The sequence below is a fragment of the Cnephaeus nilssonii genome (genome assembly GCF_951640355.1).
Source record: "Cnephaeus nilssonii genome assembly, chromosome: 14".
Classification (NCBI taxonomy): domain Eukaryota; kingdom Metazoa; phylum Chordata; class Mammalia; order Chiroptera; family Vespertilionidae; genus Cnephaeus; species Cnephaeus nilssonii.
Window position 1 is genome coordinate 78,292,979 of NC_137085.1, and position 23,565 is coordinate 78,316,543.

General features: G+C 41.9%; 1 protein-coding gene across 4 annotated transcripts in view; it reads left to right on the forward strand.

Moving 5' to 3' along the window:
* Nucleotides 1-3,172: 3,172 nt before the first annotated feature.
* The window catches only part of IARS1 (isoleucyl-tRNA synthetase 1), a 99,271-nt gene continuing 78,878 nt past the window's right edge, over nt 3,173-23,565 (forward strand). The window contains exons 1-8 of one of the 4 annotated variants that reach the window (XM_079789911.1): nt 3,220-3,301; nt 3,859-4,005; nt 4,517-4,584; nt 7,498-7,623; nt 10,341-10,497; nt 10,740-10,859; nt 13,454-13,536; nt 19,126-19,243. In XM_079789911.1, coding sequence (XP_079646037.1) covers nt 7,505-7,623; nt 10,341-10,497; nt 10,740-10,859; nt 13,454-13,536; nt 19,126-19,243 — 597 coding nt within the window. In that variant the 5' untranslated portion in view covers nt 3,220-3,301; nt 3,859-4,005; nt 4,517-4,584; nt 7,498-7,504. Of the gene's footprint in view, nt 3,302-3,858; nt 4,006-4,516; nt 4,585-7,497; nt 7,624-10,340; nt 10,498-10,739; nt 10,860-13,453; nt 13,537-19,125; nt 19,244-23,565 lie in introns of all 4 variants that reach the window. The other 3 variants (XM_079789912.1, XM_079789913.1, XM_079789914.1) reach the window with 3 other exon arrangements.

Consider the following 23,565-nt stretch of genomic DNA (forward strand, 5'->3'; position numbering starts at 1 on the left):
AAATTTTAGTATTATTGAGACAAAAGCTAGAACAGTGGTCGGCAAACTCATTAGTCAACAGAGCCAAATATCAACAGCACAACGATTGAAATTTCTTTTGAGAGCCAAATTTTTTAAACTTAAACTTCTTCTAACACCACTTCTTCAAAATAGACTCGCCCAGGCCGTGGTATTTTGTGGAAGAGCCACACTCAAGGGGCCAAAGAGCCGCATGTGGCTTGCGAGCCGCAGTTTGCCCACCACTGAGCTAGAAGAACAAGAGCTGTGGTCTGGTGGAAGGAAAGAAACATTAGTTTGGAGGGTTGTAGTCTAATATACCAAAATGAGGTTTATTCTCTTAGTTTCAATTATCCTTGGTTTAGGAAGCTAGGCTTTACTATATGGCTACAGACTGCTTAGCATCTGGATTTTCTAGATGGTTGCAAAGTGCTTTTTACTATCTCAGTTTCCCTGTTCTGCTTGTCCTGGCTTACTGGCCGTGTCATTTATATAACTCCCTTTTAACATTTCTCCCTACAAACCTTCTATAACTTTCACAAACCTTCTTACAACTTCCACAAACATTCTCTGAGGCCTCCTTTTGGACTTTAGCCTTGGCCTGATCTTGCCTTTGTTTTTGGATTTGGGTCTCCTCCTCTCTATTATTAAAGATCTTAAAGGGCAGGTTAACAAGGTCTTTTTGAGGGGTTTGTGAACCTGTGTCTATGTTTGAAATTTGCAGCATATGTTGGGGGCTTATTGGGATATAAAATGGGTGTTCAGAAGAAGGATTCCCTCTGGGGAGGTGGGGTCTGGCAATGAGGCAGGTGATTCTATGGGTACAGAGCCAGTGCCCTGAAGAATTAACCTAATAGTCCAATCTCACGTCAGTTTGGGGGACCATGTCAGCATCACCTCTATGGAGGGCATGGCATGGTCATGAGCTGCTAGCCAGACGTGCTCCTTCTCCTCTGGGGCGAGGGAGGACAGGATGACACAGATGTCATGCCAGGTCAGGGCATGTACTGGGTCATGTACTCAGATTCCCTAGTAAAGGTGGTGGGGTCGGTGGAAAATACCTGAGATGCCTCTCAATCTGTGCGAGGCTGGACATGGAAAATGGTATGTGTACCTGGACAATGCTCTCGGCCCTGGTCACCTCTCAGAAGGGCAGGAGGGGGCTGGAGACTGGGCTGTCTGGGAACAAGTAAGACGGGGGCTTGGCAAGGAGGAGAGAGAAGGGTAATTGCGAGTGTAAAGAAGGCCTGGGGGCAGGGCATCTCTGACAACTCCCATTGCAGTGACAGAAATTAAGTCCTGGAGAATGTTAAAAATCTCTGGCCAGTGTGAATCATGGTCCAACTTATCTTGTGGATAAGGTGCTTTGTCCGGACCTCCATGGAAAGGCTGAGTGTGTTCAGATTATGGAGGAGACATCCCAGAGGAGTGTTTTTTGGGGGGATGGAGAGAGGAGGACAGTCTAATCCATGTGGCAGGCGTCCCTGTGACAAGGAAGACAGTGGGAGGGCACAGCCCTCTTAGCATAATTAAGCTGGACCTTATGAGCCCCCTAGATTAAGGTGACCAGATGTCCCGCTTTTGGCGGGACAGTCCCGATTTTTAACAATTTCTCCCGCGTCCCGCGGGGTTTTAAAAAAGTCCCGGTTTTTGGAAAGAATGCACGACAAGCTAGGGAACGGCGGGAGAACGGGAAGGGAATATACGGTTTTCGGCGGCCAGGTGGCTATTTAGCCAGGATATGAGTTTTATCTTATTTTTGTTAATTTTATAATGTTAAACTTTAATAATAACAAATAATTGTTGAGAACTGATTATCGAGAACTGCCTATCAAAGTTCGCATTGTTGATCAGTTGTTAGAATTCGACCACCATTGTTTGGACTTAATGAACAATGGCATTTTTTGGGATTGGCAACGACGAAAACATTTTGTAACTTGTCTCTCAGACGATACACATACAACTGCACGCTAGTAAGCTAGTTAAACAAGTGATGTCATTACAAATCAGCTATTCAGATAATTTAGGTAATTTATTTATTTATTTATTTCATAAATACATAAATTTTCTTGAATTTAGCAGACAGTACTCGTATTATTTATATTTTATAGTGGCGACAAAAAGTCTAGCGCCAGCCTTGAAAGTGACACTTAAGACTTCCGTTACGGCAAATTCAGAGGAAAAATAATACAAGTTAGTATTGTTATTATTTAGAAAGAAATATAGGATTAAAATAATTTTTAAAATATAGTTACTTTATAACAATCAAATTAATTTAATTTATAAACTAACAATAAAATATGTTCATGTAATTATGTACCTACTTACTGTGTTTTTAAGCAATATGTATATAATAATTTATAATATAATTTTAAATTATTTTTTTTAGATTTTTAACATAATGAGTAAGAAAAGAGGATGCAAATTCAACGATGATCTAAGAAGTGAATTTCCTTTTATTAAAAAAACCAAAAGCGATTACAATATAGACCAAATTTTTAATCAAGAACCCCCCCACCCCCGGGCTGAAACCGGTTTGGCTCAATGGATAGAGCGTGGGCCTGCGGACTGAAGGGTCCCGGGTTCGATTCTGGTCAAGGGCATGTACCTTGGCTGCGGGCACATCCCCAGTGGGGTTGTGCAGGAGGCAGCTGATCAATGTTTCTCTCTCATCGATGTTTCCAACTGTCTATCCCTCTCCCTTCCTCTCTGTAAAAAAATCAATAAAAAATATATATTTTTTAAAAAAGAACAGCCCCCCCCCAGTCAATGATGTCCCGCTTTACCAGTGTTAAAATCTGGTCACCTTAGGGATGAGACTCTAATCAAACTGACGGCCGGAGGCGGTTCCAGCGGCCTGCTCTGCGCCGGGCCTCCGCGCCCCGCCCACTCCTGGGTAATGGGTGACGGTGTGCACTGCGCTGCACAACAGCCCCGGGGCCCGGCTTTTGGGGGTCGTGCTCACAGCCCACAGGGCAGTCACCGAGGCCACTGTCGGGGCGTGTGAGCAGTGACAGCGCGGACACCGGAGGGACGGCTCCCAGGCCGGATGCAGCACTCGAGCTCCACGGCGTGACCGTCACAGCCGGCCCCACTCCGGAAACGCCCAGCTGTCTTCCCAGCACGCACCGCGGGGCCTGACCAGCGCCCAGAGCGTCCAATCGGCGTTGGGTGTGTTGCCTGGTGCCCGCCGTCACGCGCTGATTGGCCGGTGCGGTGCCGGCTCAGCTCGCGGGGCCGCCTTGCATCACCTCGGACTCCGGGCGCCTCGCGTGCGCTGTTCCCCGGCTCCGGCGGCCCTCAGGTTCGGCGCGGGGGGACGCGGAGAACACGGCCGGGTGGGGTGACTGTCTCCTGGCGCCGCCGGGCTGCGCGCGTATCTAGTTCCAAGGGGAAGGTCGGGAGGGGCAGCGGGGCTGAAGGACGGCGCCGGCCGAGGCTGCAGGTCCCCGTAGAAGCGGGAGCGAGCCGCTTCTCCTCGGCGCTGGCGGCGTTTGGAGGCGGGGGAGGCGGCTTCTCCGGCGGCGGTGGGGTTGGGGCCTCGAGCTAAGCGGTAGGAGTTGAGGTCTTGGTGTTTGGCATAATAATGCAGTGACTTTCCATCTTTGGAGCAGTAGTAGCTCCCTAAAAAACGTTACCAAAGTTATGAGCCATCTTCATAAGTCTCATTTTCTCAGAGGAAAGGAAGAGAAGCCCCGGCCGGTGGCCAGTGGTTACAGCATCAGCCCGAGGGCCACGGGCTGCGCGTTGACGCTCCTGGTCCGGGGCACTTCCCTCGGTCGCAGTTCCACCCCGCCCCGGCTGGGTGCCCATGTTTCCCTCTCCATCTCTCTCTCCTTCCCTCCCTTCCACTTTCTCTAGAAATCAATGGAAAAATATCCTCGGGCGAGGATTTAAAAAAGAAAGAAAAAGTTCAGCTACGTTTGCCTGAATGGTCAGAACAGCCGCCGAGCAGTGACGCTCCCACGTTCCGTACCTGCGAAGCCCCTGCGGCCCGCGGAAGTGCAGGTGCGGACCCCGGTTCAGAGGGGGCGCCAGGCTGCTCGGTCCGCTCCCACAGACCCACAGTCCCGGCCGTCAGGACCAGCCCGGGGCACCGGAAGTGGCCGGAGTAAACGTTGATAGCTAACGCTCCAGGCTTCCAGTGCGACCCCTTAACTTGTCCGGGATCAGGTACTGAACAAGTAGGACCGGAAAGACGAGGTTGCAACAAGAGCGGAAGATCCAAAATGCCTTTAACTTCTGTTTAACACCGTTTAATGGCACACTCTACTCAGAAATGGGTAGTAAATTAAAGGCCACTTGTACTTCTCTTCTTTTTTCCCTATATAAAACTGTTGCATCTCGAAAATAATGGCAAGAAAAAAATCTCTTGTAACAAATTTTTTGTTTTGATTACATGGCTCAATCTCTGTGATTAGGCTTTGATGTTTTCAGAATTTCTAGTCAGAAACCCCAGACTTCTATAGTTATTGAGTTGTTAAGGTTTTCCATCTTCTCTGTTGTTTTCTCATTATCACTATCCTGTCCCCTTCTAATCTGCTGTTGGCTTGGAAACCTGGTCACCAACCTAGTGAGGATTATAAAGTAAGACCACATGGGCCTTGAGGGGGCATGGACGGGAGGATACTCAACCAGATAGTCGAGTGTTTCTACATGAGATTATTAGCAAAATTCTTATAAGGACACTTGTAAGACCTCTCACTAGAGACTGAATCAGATAACTATAAGGTTTGTCCTATCTGAAAACCACAAATAAGCAATAAAAAGGATAAAATAGAAAATTGGAATGAGCTGGTAATTATTTGAATGTGAGATTCTCATCTTTTTAGCTTTAAAAATTTTTAGGTCTCATTCCTCAATAGCAAGTTACTGTGATTGAAGTGTAACAGATGAGGTTAAAGAGATGAGGTTATTTCAAAAGAGGTGCTTTTTGTCTTGTGATTGTAGGTACTGATTCTTACTATTTTTTTAAAAAAAATATTTTTTTATTGATTTTAGAGAGGAAGGAAGAGAGAGAATGAAGCATCAATGAGAGAGAATCGTTGATCTGCTCTGCCTGCTGGGGACCGCAGTCCGGGCATGTGCCCTTGAACAGAATCAAACCGGGACCCTTCAGTCCACAGGCTGATGCTCTATCCCTGAGCCAACCCTGCTAAGGCTAATTCTTACCTATTTTGAGATTTTTAAAATTATTATTGAATTTATATTATCATTAGATAGAATTCCCAAGATTTTTCTTTTCTTTTTTCTTTCTTTTCTTTTTTTTTTTTTTTTTTAGGGCTAGGGCTAAAGCTAGAGTTATGGTTAGGGTTAGGGTTAGGGCTAGGGTTAGGGTTAGGTCTAAGGATCTCCCAAGATTTTTTTTGTTTACTTTTAGAAGCATATTGTCTACAATTACTAAATGTTACATTGTAGATGAAAAATTGGTGAAGAATGTGATTTGGACACAAGTTTTGCAATAATTTAAAAATAACATATATCACCATCCCCAAGAAATGGAAACAAGAAACTCATCATTCTTATCCTACCCCAAGTCATATTTATTTATTCTCCAAAATAAAACTTGACTCTAACTCTTTTAAAAAAATCCTGTATAATAAAAGGCTAATAGGCAAATTGACTGAACGGCTTAATGACTGGTTGCTATGATGCACACTGACCACCAGGGGCCAGATGCTCACTGCAGGAGCAGGGTTGGTGAGCACAGCAGCCATGGCAGGAGCCTCTCCCACCTCCACGTCTGTGCTAAGGATGTCCGACTGGGGGGGGGGGGGGGGGAGCGGGCCTAAGCCATCAGTCGGACATCCCCTGAGGGCTCCCGGACTGTGAGAGGGCATGAATTTCGTGGACTGGGCCTCAAATAAATAAATAAAATTAAAAGACCATGTATCCCTATTCTACACTGAATATACAAATAACTCAACTGGATCAATGACTTAAATATAGGAGCTAAAAATTCACAACCTTGTTTAAGGTAGTGGTTTGTTTTTTTATTTTTCTATTAATATGTTTTTATTGATTTTCAGAGAGAAAGGAAGGGAGATAGGAATATGGATGAGAGAGAAACACTGATGGGCTGCCTCCTCCATGGCACCTTACTGGGAATTGAACCTGGGACCTCTGGGTGCATGAATAGATACTCAACTACTAAACCACACTGGCAGGAAGGTAGTGGTTTCTTAGACATACATCTAAAGCTCAAGTAACAACAAAAAAATAAACTGGACTTCACTAGAATTGAAAAAGTCCACAGAATGGGAGAAATTTTTGCAAATTATATAACAGAAGGAGCTTGTATGTGGAATATATAAAGAATATCTTTCAACTCAACAATAAAAAAGACAATTATACATTGGGCAAAAGATAGACAGCTCTCTAAGGGAATATAAAAAATGCCCATTAAGCACACGCTTAACATAACTAATCATTAGGAAAATGCAAATGAAACCACAATGAGTTACTACTTCCTAACCACTAGGATTTCCTATAATCCAATAATAGTAATAAGGAGTGAGGGCTTAGAGAAACTGGAATCCTCATTCACTCCTGGAATAACAGAAAATGAGGCAACAGCTATGGAAAAAATTTAGGCATTTTCTCAAAAAGTTGAACACAATTACGATAGGACCTGGCAGTTCCACTCCTAGATATATACCCCAGAGAACTGGAAACATTAGGTCCACACAAGAACATACATTCATATTCATAGCATTCTTCATAATAGCCAGAAAGTGGAAAAGAGTCCTAATGCGTGGGTAAACAAAACATGGCATGTTGACAGAATGAAATCTTCAGTATAAAAAATAATGATATGTATATTACAACATGGATGAACCTTGAACACACAATTCTAAATAAAAGAAGCCAGACAAAATAGGCTGTACATACATGATTCCATTTATATGAAATGTCCAGATCAGGAAAATCTATAGAAGCAGCAGAATTACGGTTGTCAGGGGGCTGGAAAAAAGGGAATGGAGAGTAACTGCTAATGTGTACAGGTTTTTAGAGGATGGGGAGGGAGCATTGATGAAAAAGTTCTGGAATTAGCATGGTGACAGTTGCACAACTTTCTGAATATACTAAAAATCACTGAATTGTACACTTCAAAAGGATGACCTTGGTAGTGTGTGAAATTTACCTAAACTTAATTATTTTTATTTTTTAATCTTTTAAATTAAATATATTTTATTGATTTCTTAGAGGAAGGGAGAGGGATAGAGAGTGAGAAACATTGATCAGCTGCCTCCTGCACACTCCCCACTGGGAATGTGCCTGCAACCAAGGTACATGCCCTTGACCGGAATCGAACCTGGGACCCTTAAGTCCGCAGGCTGATGCTCTATCCACTGAGGCAAACTGGTTACGGCAAACGTAATTATTTTTAAAGTAACATATAGTATCATGGGTAGTAATATGTACACTCGTGTTAATGTATGGTAATTATTTTTAGGCTAGACTTCTCTTTGAGAATAATAAATTTGATTTCTCTTGCAGCAACAAAATGGTTCAACAAGTTCCAGAAAACATCAATTTTCCTGCTGAAGAAGAGAAAATCTTGCAGTTCTGGTCCAAATTTAATTGTTTTCAAGAATGCCTAAAGCAGTCAAAACATAGGCCAAAGTATGTGAATTTCTTGGAAAAGATAGAGTCCTTAAGACTGTTCATTTCTTAGACTATGTTCAATTAAGGCAGGAACTTTTTATTCACCTTGTAGTACCAGAGACTCGTAGCTCTATATAGTAGGTACTCTCAGTTGTAAATATACATTGAATGAATGAGTTCTTAATTATTAGATTAGATTCAGTTTAAGAGTTCTGAATAGATTAACTTGAATGATCTAATGAAATTCAGATGTGAAACGATATTTAAATTTGGACCACTATTGAATAGCGTTCACATATCTTCTTTCTACTTTTCTCATTACCACCTCATTAATTACTTAGACTAGCCTTCTGTTAGGGTGCCTCCTGCCTATAGTCTTCCCTTCACCTAACGACCACTTTTGTTGTGTTTTTAATCATGTGTCTCCTGCTCAAAAACTTTATGAGATAGGCGTTTGGTGTCCTATTTTACTGATGAATAGCTTTATCGTTTAGCATCAGGATGAATAACCGATGAAGAATGATGGCCCAATGGAGGCCTCTCCAGCGCCCCCATAACTAGCTTTTTTGAAGGCAGGACCTGCAATAAATATCTAATCATTTATCTGAATTTATCCACTCATCTACTGATGGGCACTTAGCCAGTTTCCAGATCTTAGCTATTGTACATTGTGCTGCTATGAACATATGGGTGTATCCATTCTTTCTGATTGGTGCTTCAGGTTTCTTAGGATATATTCCTAGAAGTGGGGTCACTGGGTCAAATGGGAGTTCCATATTTAATTTTTTGAGGAAACTCCATATTGTTTTCCACAGTGGCTGCACCAGTCTGCATTCCCATCAGCAGTGAAAAAGGATTCTCTTTTCTCCACATCCTCGCCAGCACTTGTCATTTGTTGATTTGTAGATGGTAGCCATTCTGACAGATGTGAGGTGATACCTCATTGTCATTTTAATTTGCATCTCTGTGATGATCAGTTATTTTGAGCATTTTTTCATATGTCTCTTTGGCCATCTGTGTGTCCACTTTGGAGAAGTGTCTATTTAGGTCCTTTGTGCATTTTTTAATTGGATTGTTTGTCTTTTGTTAGTTTTGTGAGTTCCTTATATATTTTGGAGATTAACCCTTTATCAGATGTATCATTGCCAAATATGTTCTCCCATACAGGGGGCTCCCTTTTCATTTTGTTGATGGTTTCTTTTGCTGGGCAGAAGCTTTTTATTTTGATGTAGTCCCATTTGTTTATTTTCTCCTTAGTTTCCTTTGCCCGAGAGATGTATCCTTAACCATATTGCTACGAGAGATGTTAGAGATTTTGCTGCCTATGTTTTCTTATAGGATTTTTATGGTTTCACTAAATACATTTAAGTCTTTTTTTCCATTTTGAGTTTACTCGAGTATGTATAAGTTGGTGGTCAGGTTTCATTATTTTGCATGTATCTGTTTAATTTTCCTAACACCATTTCTTGAAGAGACTGTCTTGACTCCATTGTATGCTCTTGCCTCCTTTGTCAGATATTAATTGAGCTTAATTGGCTTGGGTTGATTTCTGGATTCTCTTTTCTGTTCCATTGAGCTACATGCCTGTTCTTGTTCCAGTACCTGGCTGTTTTGATTACAGTGACTTTGCAGTATAACTTGATATCTGGCATTGTGATTCCTCCAACTTTGTTCTTCTTTCTCAACATTGCTGCGAATATTTGGGGTCTTTTTGGTTCCATATAAATTTTTGGAGTATTTATTCTAGATTTGTGAAATATGCAGTTTGTATTTTAATAGGGATTGCATTGAATCTGTAGATTGCCGTGGGTAATATGGATATTTTAATGTTAATTCTACCAATCCATGAACATGGAATAATCTTCCACTTGTTTATATTTTCTTTTATCTTTTTTTTTTTCAATGTTCTGTATCTTTCCAATTACAAGTCTTTTGCCTCCTTGGTTTATTCTTTAGTTATCTTAATTTTTTTGTTGTAGTGGTAAATGGGATTGTTTTGTTTAGTTCCTCTTTCTGAGAATTCATTATTGGTGTATAAAAAAGCCATAGATGGCCGAAACTGGTTTGGCTCAGTGGATAGAGCATCGGCCTGCGGACTCCGGGGTTCCAGGTTCGATTCCGGTCAAGGGCATGTACTTGGTTGCGGGCACATCCCCAGTAGGGGGTGTGCAGGAGGCATCTGATCGATGTTTCTCTCTCATCGGTATTTCTAACTCTCTATCCCTCTCTCTTCCTCTCTGTAAAAAATCAATAAAATATATTTAAAAAATAAATAAAAAAAAAAGCCATAGATGTTTGGTTTTGATTTTGTATTCTGCTACATTGCCAATTTCATGTATTTATCTGAAATCAATAAAAATTTAAAAAAAACATAATAGATTTTAATAACACTTTTTATTTTTTTAATATATATATTTAAATATATTCTTATTGATTTCAGAGAGAAAGGGTGAGGGAGAGATAGAAACATCAGTGATGAGAGAGAATCTTTGATGGGCAGCCTCGTGCATGCCCCTCACGGAGTATGGAGCCCGCAACCCGGGCATGTGCCCTGACCGGGAATTAAACCGTGCCCTCCTGATTCATAGGTCCACGCTCAACAGCTGAGCCACGCCAGCCAGGCATTCCCCACTTTTCTTCCTGAACACTCTGAGACAGTTGCCATCTATTAAAAAATGTTCTACATTTTTGTTGTTTATTTTAAAGTAATCACATATTTTTATTCTTTTTGTTAGATTTACTTTCTATGATGGACCTCCTTTTGCAACTGGACTGCCTCACTATGGACATATACTTGCAGGGACAATTAAAGATATAGTTACAAGATATGCTCACCAGAGTGGGTTTCATGTTGACAGAAGATTTGGATGGGATTGTCATGGCTTACCTGTGGTATGTTTGAGTCACCAGCCTTATGTTTTGATTTTTTAATAAGCATTAGATTTCATCATATAACCTATATTAGTCTGATGGAATATTTACTGTAATCAGACTTTTTCTTCATTTCTATAATATTTATAGTTTATTTTCTCTAGATTTTTTGAGAACTTATTTTTAAATGTTTATTTTCTAGAGTTCAATTGCATTTTATTTCATAGGGCAGGGTTGTTAACAATGTTATTGTAAATTTTCAGGAATATGAAATAGATAAGATACTAGGAATCAGAGGACCAGAGGATGTAGCCAAAATGGGGATTGTGGAGTACAACAATCAGTGCCGAGCAATTGTGATGAGATATTCTACTGAGTGGAAGGTATGTTCAGTTATTTTCATTAGAATTGACAAAAACTTCTAGTTTAAATGGATGTTGAGGTGGCTTATGGTCCTTTGTGCGTTTTATGATGCTCCCCAAAGGATGGCTGTCCATGTGAAGTTGTAACTTCAGGTGTCAGCTCTTCCTTTTTAAAGGGGTGTTTTGCTTCCACCTCCAACCCTAGTGCAGAGACTAGGTTAAACTGAAGCCTCTGTCATTTCTGTGTGCTTGGTTAATCTTCCATATTTAATCTCTTACCTGCCCACAGTGTTTGACAGGAATCAGGCTGACCTAGCAGATAGGTTAGCTTGAATATTGTGAAAAAGAAAAAGAAAATCAAATGTTAAATCAGTTCTAGTTTGGACTCATTGTTACCTGAACTAGCGGTGGCTCCCACAGCTGGTGCCTGTGCCTACCTGCCGTGCTGTCAGAGCTCTGCCCTCCTTCTTAGGGCTCAGAACACAGGGCCTCGGCTCCTTGTTTTCTCCCGGGCCTTTTGATTGATTAGCTTGTGCCACTTAACAGCTTTCTTTTATTTTTTTGATCTTCTCCATCTTACCACTTTGATTTCCTAAACTTGCTATTCTTCAGAATTCACTATTCTGCCAGTGGACTCAGGCTTTAAACATTAATCAAATATACAGTCAAATTCTATCAAGTCTTAGCATCTCTTATTTAGTCATTTCTTTTCTTTCTTTTTTAAAAAAATTTTTATTGCGTTTTTTTACAGAGTGGAAGAGAGAGGGATAGAGAGTTAGAAACATCATTGAGAGAGAAACATTGATCAGCTGCCTCTTGCACACCCCCTACTGGGGATGTGCCCACAACCAAGGTACATGTCCTTGAACGGAATCGAACCTGGGACCCTTCAGTCGGCAGGCCGACGCTGTATCCACTGAGCCAAACTGGTTAGGGGTAGTCATTTATTTTCATTCCAGCAACCTTTCCCTAGTTTCTCGCCTCTTCATTTCGGTAACAATCTTCTAATTGGTCTCTTGCTCATGCTCTTTCCCCTCAGCCTGTGAAGTTCTCTTTCCTCTCCCACAGGACTCTGCTCATCTTGCTCTTCTCTGCTCAAAGCATTGAGTAACTTCTCTTCATTGGTGAATAAAATTTTATATCATGGACCTAAAATATCAAAGCTTTTAAACTTTCTCCTAACTTTCTTTAATCTAACTTTCCTTGCCTGGTTACCAGTAGGGAAAAATCCTGATTTTAATATGTATGTAGGTCTTCCCCCACCCTCCTTATTTTTAAATTGTTCATTGTGAAATAATTGTAGTTTGTTAAAAATTGTGAAGTTGTATCAAGAGTTTTCTTTTATCCTTTACTTATTAGCTAACACCTTCAATAACTATAGAACAATTAACAAAAGCAAATTGTCAAAATGAAATGAACATTGATACATTACATTAGACCTTTTTCAAATTTAACCAATTCCACTAATTTTTATTTCTGATCCAAAATACAGTTTAGAAGCAGACACTGCATTTAGTTTCATACCTCCGTAGTCTCCTTTAATCTGGAACATGACCTCAATCTTTTTTGTCATTTATGACCTTGTCACTTTTTAAAAATCTTTTAAAAAGTTTTAAATTTATATTTTAGAAAGGGGGGAACAGCAATTTTCTTAACCACTTATTCATACATTCATTGGTTGTTTTTTTTGTTTTTTAAAAAAATATATTTTATTGTGTTTTTTTTTTTACAGAGAGGAAGGGAGAGGGATAGAGAGTTAGAAACATCGATGAGAGAGAAACATCAATCAGCTGCCTCTTGCACACCCCCTACTGGGGATGTGCCCGCAACCAAGATACATGCCCTTGACTGGAATCAAACCTGGGACCCTTCAGTCCACAGGCCGACGCTCTATCCACTGAGCCAAACCGGTTAGGGCCATTGGTTGGTTTTTGACTGTGTTCTGAACGCAAAACCTTTGTGTATCTGATGATGATGCTCTAACCAAATGAACTACCCAGCCAGGGCTTGCCCTTGTCACTTTTAAATAGTACAAACCAGTTATTTTTAAGAAATTCCCTCAATATCTACTGTTTTTTCATGATTCAGTTTAGGATTTACATTTTTGGAAAAAATGTCTCAGAAGTGACATCATACTCTTAGTCTGTCATCAGGAGGCCTGTGATACTGATAAGTCTCGTTAATTATGTTAACTTTGGTTACTAAGGTGATCTGTGTCAGATTTCTTTATTATAAAATTGGAGTTTTTCCTTTCTCATTAATATTCTTTGGGGAGATTCTTTGCAAATATCCTGTTTCTCATACTTTAACTCAGTAGTTTTAGTATCCATTAATGATTCTTACCAGCCAACAGTTATAGCTATAGCTTTTGTCGAATGGTAACTTTGCTAGACTTTAAGGGCATATTAATAACTTACAAATAAGATTTTTATATGGGATGAATGCCAGAATAATCTGGTGCTTAATCTTACATAGTAATATGATAGCAATATAGATTTACCTCAATCATTGATTGTTCTGTTTTCCCAGAATCATTGCATGTGCTGATAAAAAAGTAAAACACATTGATTTACAATAACAAATATTCTCTAACAACTAATATTTATACTTTTAAGTCTACTGTTACCAGACTTGGCCGATGGATTGACTTTGACAATGACTATAAAACACTCTATCCAGAATTCATGGAATCTGTCTGGTAAGTTTATTTGAAATTGTAAATATAATGAATATTCTTGTCATTCAGGGGTGGACAAAAATAGCTTTCCAGTTTTTCATATAGAAAATACAGTAATTAGCCTTGGCTTCGTAGGTTAGTTGGTTAGAGCGTTGTCCTAATGTGCCACAGTTTCAGGTTTGATCTTGGTCAGGGCACATACAAGTATTAACCAATGAATGCCTGAATGAGTGAAGCAACAGATTGATCAATCTCTCTCTCTCAATTCAATAAATTTTAGAAAATAGGAAAAAAGAAAATACAATAATTAAATAATATAAGAATGAACTGTATTTTGCATACTTGTAACTATAAAACTACTTTTGCCCACCCCTGTATTACATAGTAGAGTAATGATAGGTTTGTTTTGGTGTTTGAAGATTTAAAACTTTTAATTTTTTTATAGCATTTTTAGGTTCATAACAAAACTAATAGCACGGTACAGACATTTCCCGTATGCCCTGTGCCCCCACACCCATTGCCTACCCATTATTATGTTTGTTATTATAGAACAGTTTATTACAATTGAACCTTCATTGACACATAATAATCACCCAAAGTCCATAATGTACTTTAGCTTTCACTCTTTTTGAACATTTTATGGTTTGGTATAAATGTATATAGTGACATGTATGTATCATTTTAGTATCCTTTAGAGATCTGTCTTTGAGCCCCAGTTTGATAACAGACCATTTATATTTTTCATTCTACTTAGTGTGAGCAGTTGCATGCACTGATGCAAAAATACCAGTGTATTTGATTACTGCTTGATGCACAATCTTCTGTGGCCATTGTATATGACAAAATACATAGATATCTTACTATCAAGAATCCAAAATTATCTAAATTCAAAACTAACCTCTAAAGGACACTAGAATAATAGATGCATGTCATTATACATTTACTCCAAAGCATAGAATATTCAAAAAGAGTAAATGCTAAAGTAAACTATGGACTTTGGGTAAAGATGTAGAGAAAGGGAAGCCTTATGTATTGTTGGTGGGATTGGACATTGGTGCAACCACTGTGGAAAACAGTATGGAGGTTCCAAAAAATTGAAGATATTACTATCTTATGACCCAGCAATTCCCCTTGTGGATATTTAGCTGAAGAAATCCAAAATACTAATTTTAGAAGATACATGCATGCCTCTGTTCATTACAGCATTATTTGCAACTAGAGGCCTGGTGCATGAAATTTTGTGCACTGGATAGGGGGAGGGTTCCCTCAGCCCGGCCTGCGCCCTCTTGTAGTCCGGGACCCCTCTCTCCTTACCGCCCGCCTGCAGCAGAGGTGGGAGAGGCTCCTGCCACCACTGCTGCACTCGCCAGCTGTGAGCCCAGTTTCTGGCTGAGCGGAGCACAGCTCATCCAGAAGCTGAGCTCCCTCCTCCTTAACGCTGCCTCAGAGGCAGGTCTGCCACCGCCGCACTTGCCAGCCATGAGCCCAGCTTCTGGCTGAGCGACGCTCCCCCTGTGGGAGTGCACTGACCACCAGGAGACAGCTCCTGCATTGAGCATCTGCTCCCTGGTGGTCAGTGCGCGTCATAGCGACCGTCATTCCGCTGTTCAGTCAATTTGCGTATTAGGGTTTATTAAGTATGATAGCGAAAGTATAGAAGCAACCTAACTGTCCATTAATAGACAAGTGGGCATAGGAGATGTGATCCATATGTGCAATGACATATTTCTCAGCCACTGAGAAAAACAAGTAAGATCTTACCATTGTGACAACATGGATGGACCTAGAAGACATTATGCTAAGTGAAATAAATCAGAGAAAGAAATATATCATATGATTTCACTTATATGTGGAATTTAAAGGACAAATTAAGTCAACAAACTCATAGATAAACAGAACAAACTGGTGGTTGCTAGATGGGAAGGTGAATAGGAGGCTGGGTGAAAGAGTGAAGAGATTATTTGGTAGTTAACAAAATAGCAGTGTAAAGTACAGTAGAGGGAATATAGGCAATAATATTACAATAACTAGTGCAGAATGGGCACTAGACTTGGGGTGGGAGGTCACTTCATAAATTATAGAAATGTCTTATCACCATGCTGTACACCTGAAGCTAATAAAATAATATGTCAACTGTAATTGAAAATAAATTTAAAAGATATATCAGTTAAAGATATTTGCCAAATTTATTGGTATAACATTTAGGGAAACTAGTTTCAGAAGTTTTTTTTTGTTTTTTTTTTAAGGAATTAAGTCTAAGAGACTATATACTTGAGTTTTATACTGAGAGAAAAGTTGAGTGTAGTTCTATGTCATAACTGTTTCAAAATGGGTTTTACTTACCCTACCTAATAAAAGAGTAATATGCAAATTAACCATCACTCCGCTACACCCACCATCCACGCCCACCATCCAATCAGTGGAGTATGCAAATTAACCCCAACCAAGATGGCTGCTGCCACAGAGAACAGGAGGGAGGCTTGTGTTTCCCCAGCAATAGAGGAAGCCAAGCTTTCCACACACCCTGGCGGGCCTAGGCCTCCACTCAAGAATACAGTTTCAATTATAGAAGATAAATCCCAAGAAAAATGGCGGCAGCCATGGAGCTGGAGAGAGCAGGCTAGGGTTGCCCCCGGTGACTGAGGAAGCCAAGCTTTCAACCTGCCCTGGCCAGACCAGGCCTCCGCTTAAGGCTACAAAGTTTCAATTATAGAAGGTAAACAAATCCAAACAGAAATGGCAGCAGCCACGGTGAGAGCAGGCTTGGCTTTGCTCCAGGCTACAAAGTTTCAATTATAGAAGATAAGTAAATCCCAGATACCAGGGCCTCCGCTTGGGTCACCAGGGGGCATGGCCAGCCTACAAACCACCACAGGCCCCTCGCCCAGGCCGCCCCATGCTCCAAGGGAACCCCCACCCTGATCCAGGACACCCTTCAGGGCAAACCAGCTGGCCCTCACCCATGCACCAGGCCTCTATCCTATCTAATAAAAGAGTAATATGCAGATTGACCATCACTCCAACACAAGATCAAGATAGCTGTCCCCATGTGGTCAAAGATCCTGCCCCCATGTGGACACAAGATGGCCAGCAGGGGAGGGCATTTGGGAGGGACCAGGCCTGCAAGGGAGGGCAGTTGGGGGCAATCAAGCCTGCAGGGGAGGGCAGTTCGGGGTGACCAGGTCGGCAGAGGAGGGAAGTTGGGGGCAAATAGGCTGGCAGGGGAGCAGTTAGACATCAATCAGGCTGGCAGGGCAGTGGTTAGGGGGTGATCAGGCTGGCAGGCAAAAGTGGTTAGGGCCAATCAGGAAGGCAGGCAGGCGAGCAGTTGGGAGCCAGCAGTCCTGGATTGTGAGAGGGACATCCCTCGAGGGGTCCCAGATTGGAGAGGGTGCAGGCTGGGCTGAGGGACACCCCCCCCCCCCCCGTGCACGAATTTCGTGCACGGGCCTCTAGTCTATCTATATAAAATCCTAAGTGATGGTTCGACTGGTCGCTATGATGCTCACTCGCCACCAGGAGGCAGGCGCTCAACACAGGAGCTGCCCCCTGGTGGTCAGTTCATTCCCACTGTGGGAGTGCCACTCAGCTGACTGTTGGGACCCAGTGCCACTCAGCTGGCCTAGCTCGCAAGCGCTGCTGCGACAGCGTGAGCCTCTCCCGCAGACACTCCCCCTGCGCGCCCCTCCCCCATCCGGATCAGGATTGGTGTCAGGACTGACTGGGCGCGAGCCCGCGGCTGCTTCTCAGTCATGGGCTTGCCAGTGTCACCCTAGGACGGGTGTGCAGAGACCTCAGCAGAGTGCGAGTAGTGGTGGCGGCAGACGCAGTGGGGCCGGGATGAGTTGGAGCGTCATCCGGCCCGGCTTGGGCTCCTCCCTGGCCACCTGCCGCTTTGCCTACTACTACATCCCTCGGGGGATGTTGGACTGCTGGTTTTGGTCCGATAACCCCAGGCCACGGGAAAATCTAGGACAGTGATGGCGAACCTATGACACGCCTGTCAGCACTGACATGCGTAGCCATTTCTGATGACACCGGCCGCATGCCAAGGATGAAACATTTGCTGCTCCTGAGGATGAAACATTTGCGACTAGAGTCTTGGAGTTAGTTTTTTCCTCAAAGTGACACACTACCCGAGTTATGCTTAGTTTTTTGGCGAAGTTTGACTCACCAAGCTCAAAAGGTTGCCCATCACTGATCTAGGGTGACTCTTATGGATGTTTGCAGTCCTATTAGTACATTTAACTTAAAACAACATGATTAAATGTTCAATAAAAGTTTTTGTCTAATTGTAGGGGAGATAGTAATTTTAATCCCAGTGGAGTAAAACTGACCATTATAGTGAAATTTAAGAAATACACCAGAAAACTATTAAAAAACAAAAAATGAAATGCCAGCCATAGTTAAGATATTATTGGAAATCTATTTTTTCAGCACTCCTGAAAAATGTAAATATATATACGGTAGGTCCTCGCGTTACGTCAGAGATCTGTTCCTACGATGTGACATAACGTGATTTTTGCCGTAAGTTGGAACCCACCTACATAAGCACCTACGTCACTCACATGGAGCACAGACACAGCAGTAATGAAGTGAAATAGTAAAAAGAAAAAAAAAATTAAAAGAAAGATAATTCCTGACGTTTACTTGTGGTAAATAAATAATAAAAAGCATAAAGCACATGTATACATACGTCGAAATGACGGAACGTTTTTTTTTAAATGGAAGATGGCGATGTAACCATGAAACGATGTACATTGAATCTGATGTAACCTGGGGACTGCCTGTACTGAACGTGCAGTTTTGCGTAATTGGTATCTTACTGTACATTATGGTGTCAGTAACTTTTTTCAGTCAACATTAAGTTATGCACATGTTTCCATGTCAACAGATATTAGCACTTTCATGTCTATATAAAGTCTCATTCTGATCTGTTGTAATTTACCAGTGAATCTTCAGTTGAGAGACATTGTGTTTTCATGTCAAATTGTATAAATAAAACCTGGCATAAATATTTGTCTTTGGGGAAATAGAATTTTGGTTATATAATTACTAGAAGCCCGGTGCACAACATTGGTGCACTGGGGGATGGAGGGGCCCTCAGCACGGCCTGCCCTCTCTCACAGTCCGGGAGCCCTCGGGTGGGAGGGGACCCGGCAATCAGGGAAAGGCAGTGCCCCCATCACACCTCTTCTGCTGCCAACTGCCGGTAACGCAAGCCTCGGGCGAACCTGGGTGTCTGGGCAGCCACCATCTGAGGCTTGCCTGTGCCTCAGGCGTCGGCTGGGCAGCTGACATCCAAGGCTTGCCTGTGCCTCGGGCCGCCCTGGTCTGCTGAGGGTGGGTCCGGCTACACCATGTGCCTGCCACTCCCCCCGCCCTCCCGGCTGAGCTGAAAGGACTGTGGGACTCCGCTGAATGCACAAGGAGTGGTGCGTCCGGCCACACTGGATGCCTGCCACCCCCATGGTGAGGCTGAAAGGATTGGAGGACTCCAGCGGAGCTGAGGGGACTGGCCGCCGCCGCCATCTTTCTGACAGTGTGATGATCAATTTGCACATTCCCTCTTTATTAGATAGGATTCTAAAATGTCTCTTTGCTTGATAGGTGGGTCTTCAAACAACTTTATGATAAAGGCCTTGTTTATAGAGGTATGAAAGTCATGCCTTTTTCCACTGCATGCAACACTCCACTTTCCAACTTCGAATCTCACCAGAATTACAAGGTATGTAAAAGATCCGTGGGCATTAAGTTACGTACATGGAAGGTAAATGGTGTGGTGACCACAGTAATAGTCCCACTGTGGAGTGTCAGCCTAGGGAGGCTTGTGAATTTGATCATTCGTCCTGCCTGTTGGTACTGTCAGTCACTGAACCAAAGCTCTTGGAAATGTAAAAACAAGGGCTCCCCCCCACCCCAGGAGATTTGTTACTGATGTGTCTTACTGGGGTAGGTTTTGCTTGTTTGGACCATGTTTGTGCTTCTCTTAGGTTTACAAGTTCATCTCTGCCCTGTTTCCCTCCAATCACTTGTTTCACAAGGGTTGTTGGTTTTAGTGATTTATATCCCTCATCTGGGATCTCATAGTTCATTTATTTGAGAAAAATTCTGATTGGGGATTGGAGCACAGTATTATGAGCTTTTCTGTAATGAATGGAATTTCCTGTCATTGGTATGATAGAAGAGTTTAGACATGCCTGGCGTTTATAAAGTACTAGAGGCCTGGTGCACGATCGGGGCCGGGGAGGGACGCGGGATGTTGACCAACCATGGAGGGACTGTGGGAGGGCTCCAGGGCATGTCCAGCCCATCTCTGCTGGACCCTAGCAGCAAGCTAACCTACAAGTTGGAGCATCTGTCCCTGGTGGTCAGTGCACGTCATCGCAACTGGTTGACTCTCTGCCCTATGGTGGTTGGTGCATGCCATAGGGACTGGTTGACCAGTCAGCTGTCTGCCCCCTGGTGGTCAGTGCATGTCATAGCGAGTGGTTGAGCAGCCTTAGCATATTACCCTTCGATTGGTTGCATAGCATATTAGGCTCTTATTCAGTTCTAAAAATTTATTTAACCCTCTTTGTTTTTAAAGGACATTGATTTTAGGGGGGAATTCTTACTTTATAGCTCAAATTTGAAAATATTATTAAAACTTGCATTCTGGCCCTAACTGGTTTGGCTCAGTGGATAGAGTGTCGGCCTGCGGACTGAAGGGTCCCAGGTTCGATTCCGGTCAAGGGCATGTGCCTTGGTTGTGGGCACATCCCCAGTGGGGTTGTGCAGGAGGCAGCTGATCGATGTTTCTCTCTCATCAATGTTTCTAACTCTCTATCCCTTTCCCTTCCTCACTGTTCAAAAATCAATAAAATATATTTTAAAAAAACTTGCATTCTGAAAGCATTTTGCATCTTATACAATGCTTTTCATACATTCAATTTGATCCTTGCAAATTCTACTGAGATGGACATGATTTCTGTTGTCTACAAAATATGCTGCAATGACAATAGTAAATGGGGTTGTTTTCTTAGTTTCTCTTCCTGAGAGTTCATTATTGGTATATAAAAATGCCATTGACTTTTGAATATTAATTTTGTATCCTGCTACTTTGACAAATTCATTTATTAGACCTAATAGTTGTTTTTTTTTAATATATTTTATTGATTTATTACAGTAAGGAAGAGAGAGGGATAGAGAGCTAGAAACATCGACGAGCTGCCTCTTGCACACCCCCTACTGGGGATGTGCCTGCAACCAAGGTACATGCCCTTGACCGGAATCGAACCTGGGACCTTTCAGTCTGCAGGCTGACGCTCTATCCACTGAGCCAAACCGGTTTCGCCAGACCTAATAGTTTCTTGATGGAGTGTTTAGGGATTTCTATGTACAATATCATGTTATCTGTGAATAATAATAGTTTTATTTCTTTTCCAATTTGGAATCCTTTCATTTCTTCTTTTTGTCTGATTGCTTAAGAGTGGTAAAAGCAGACATCCCCATCCTGTTCCTGATCTTAAGGGAAACGCTTTTAATTTTTGCCTTTAGCGTATGATGTTGGCTTTAGGTTTTTCATATAAGGCTGTTATTATGTTGAGGAATGATCTCCTTAATCCCCCTTTGCTAAGAGTTTTTATCATAACTGGGTGCTGGGTTTTTAAAATACGTTTTTATTATTCTCAGAGAGAGACATCAGTGATTAGAAAGAATCATTGAGGCCCTGACCAGTTTGGCTCAGTGGATAGAGCATCGACCTGCGGACTGAAGGGTCCCAGGTTCGATTCCAGTCAAGGGCACGTACCTTGGTTGCGGGCACATCCCCAGTAGGAGGTGTGCAGGAGGCAGCTGATCGATGTTTCTCTCTCATCAATGTTTCTCTCTCATCAATGTTTTTAATTCTCTATTCTTCTCTCTTCCTCTCTGTAAAAAGTCAATAAAATATTTGGAAAAAAAAAGAAGAAAGAAAGAATCATTGATTGGCTGCTCCCTGCATGCCCTACACTGGGGATCGAGCCGTGACCTCCTGGTTCATAGGTCCATGCTCAACCACTGAGCCACAACAACTAGGGTTGAATTATTTTCTGTATCTATTGATATGATCATGTGAGCTTTATGTTTTCTTTTATTTATGTGGTATATCACATTTATTGAATTGTGAATGTTGTACCAGCCTTTGTTTTGAAGTCTATTGTCAGATATAAGTATTACTACTCCTGCTTTTCGTTTTTTAATTTACGGAGATTTTTTTTTTTTTGCATCCCTTCACTTTCAGCCTTAATAAATCTTTTTTTCTGAGGTGGGAATCTTGTATACATCATATATATGGGTCATGTTTTCTTATCTGTTCAGCTTTTGAATCGAGCATTTAATTAATTTACACTTGAGGTTATTGTTCATAGGTACTTATTTATTGCCAGTTTTTCTTTATACCTGTGTTCCTCTCTAATCTTTTTAAAGCAATCCCTTTAACATTTCTTGAAATGCTGGTTTGGTGGAAATGAACTCAGTATGTGTGTGTGTGTGTCTCTCACCTTCTATTTTAATTGATAGCCCTTGCTGGACAAAACTGTCTTAGTTACAGGTCTTTGCTTTTCATTATTTTGAATATTTCATGCTATTCCCTTCTGGCCTGTAATGTTTCTGGTGCCAAATCAATTGATAGCCTTATGGGAACTTCCTTTCAAGGTCACTGTCTTTCTCTCGCTGCCTTTATCATTCTTTTTCTTTTTTTAAATATATTTTATTGGTTTTTCACAGAGAGGAAGGGAGAGGGATAGAGAGCTAGAAACATCGATGAGAGAGAAACATCGACCAGCTGCCTCCTGCACACCCCCTAACGGGGCTGTGCCCGCAACCCATGTACATGCCCCTGACCGGAATCGAACCTGGGACCTCTCAGTCCGCAGACCGACGCTCTATCCACTGAGCCAAACCGGTTTCGGCTATCATTCTTTTTCTTTAACCTATTCCATTTTTAATTATGACATGTCTTTGAATTCATCTTGATGGGTTTCTGTGCTTCCTGAACTTGTGTAATTTTCTTCTTCACCGGGCTTGGGAAGTTTTCTGTCTTGATTTCTTCAAACAGGTTCTCCATCCCTTGCTCACATTATTCTCCTTCTGCGGCCTCTATGGAGAGCTTGTCCTTACATTTCATGTTGTCTCAAAGTGCTCTTAACACATTAAGCGCCAAGCCTGTTTTGTCTACCTTTCCGTTTAGCCCACGACATCTGATTTCACTGATATGCTGGCGGCCGGAGGCTAATGAGGTCCAAACAGAATGTATGGTGTCATACCGGTGACTGATATGGCGCTTAACGTGTTAAACTATCCTCATGCTTTTTTTCCCCCAATATATTTTTATTGATTTCAGAGAGGAAGGGAGAGGGAGAGAAAGACAGAAATATCAATGATGAGAGAGAATCATTGATCGGCTGCCTTCTGCATGACCCACATTGGAGATCAAGCCCACCACCTGGGCATATGCCCTGACCAAGAATCCAACTATGACCTGGTTCATAGGTTGACACTCAACCACTGAGCCACACTGGCTGGGTTGTCTTCATGCTTTTTAATACTTTTTTCTTTTTGCGGTTCTAATTGGGTATACTTTTCTATGTTGTTTGCAAAATTGCTGATTCAATTCTCAGCTTCATCTAACTTACTGTTTTCTCTTTCAATGTTTTCTCTTTTTTTAATTCTTTTTTTGTTGTTGTTCAGAGAGGAAGGGAGAGGGAGAGAGAGATAGAAACAACAATGATGAGAAAGAATCATTGATCGGCTGCTTCCTGCATGCCCCCTCCTGGTGATCGAGCCGGCATCATGGGTATTTGCCCTTGACGAGCCTACAACATGGGTATGTGCTCTTGAGTGGAATTGAACCCGGGACCCTTCAGTCCACAGGCTCATGCTCTATCCACTGAGCCAAACAAGCTAGGGCTTTTTCAGTGTATTCTTGATATTGGACATCATATTCTTTGTTTCTGACTGTTTTTTTTTTTCATGTTTTGTTTTATGTCATTTTTCATGCTGTTGTAGTTCTCACTAAGTTACTTGAGC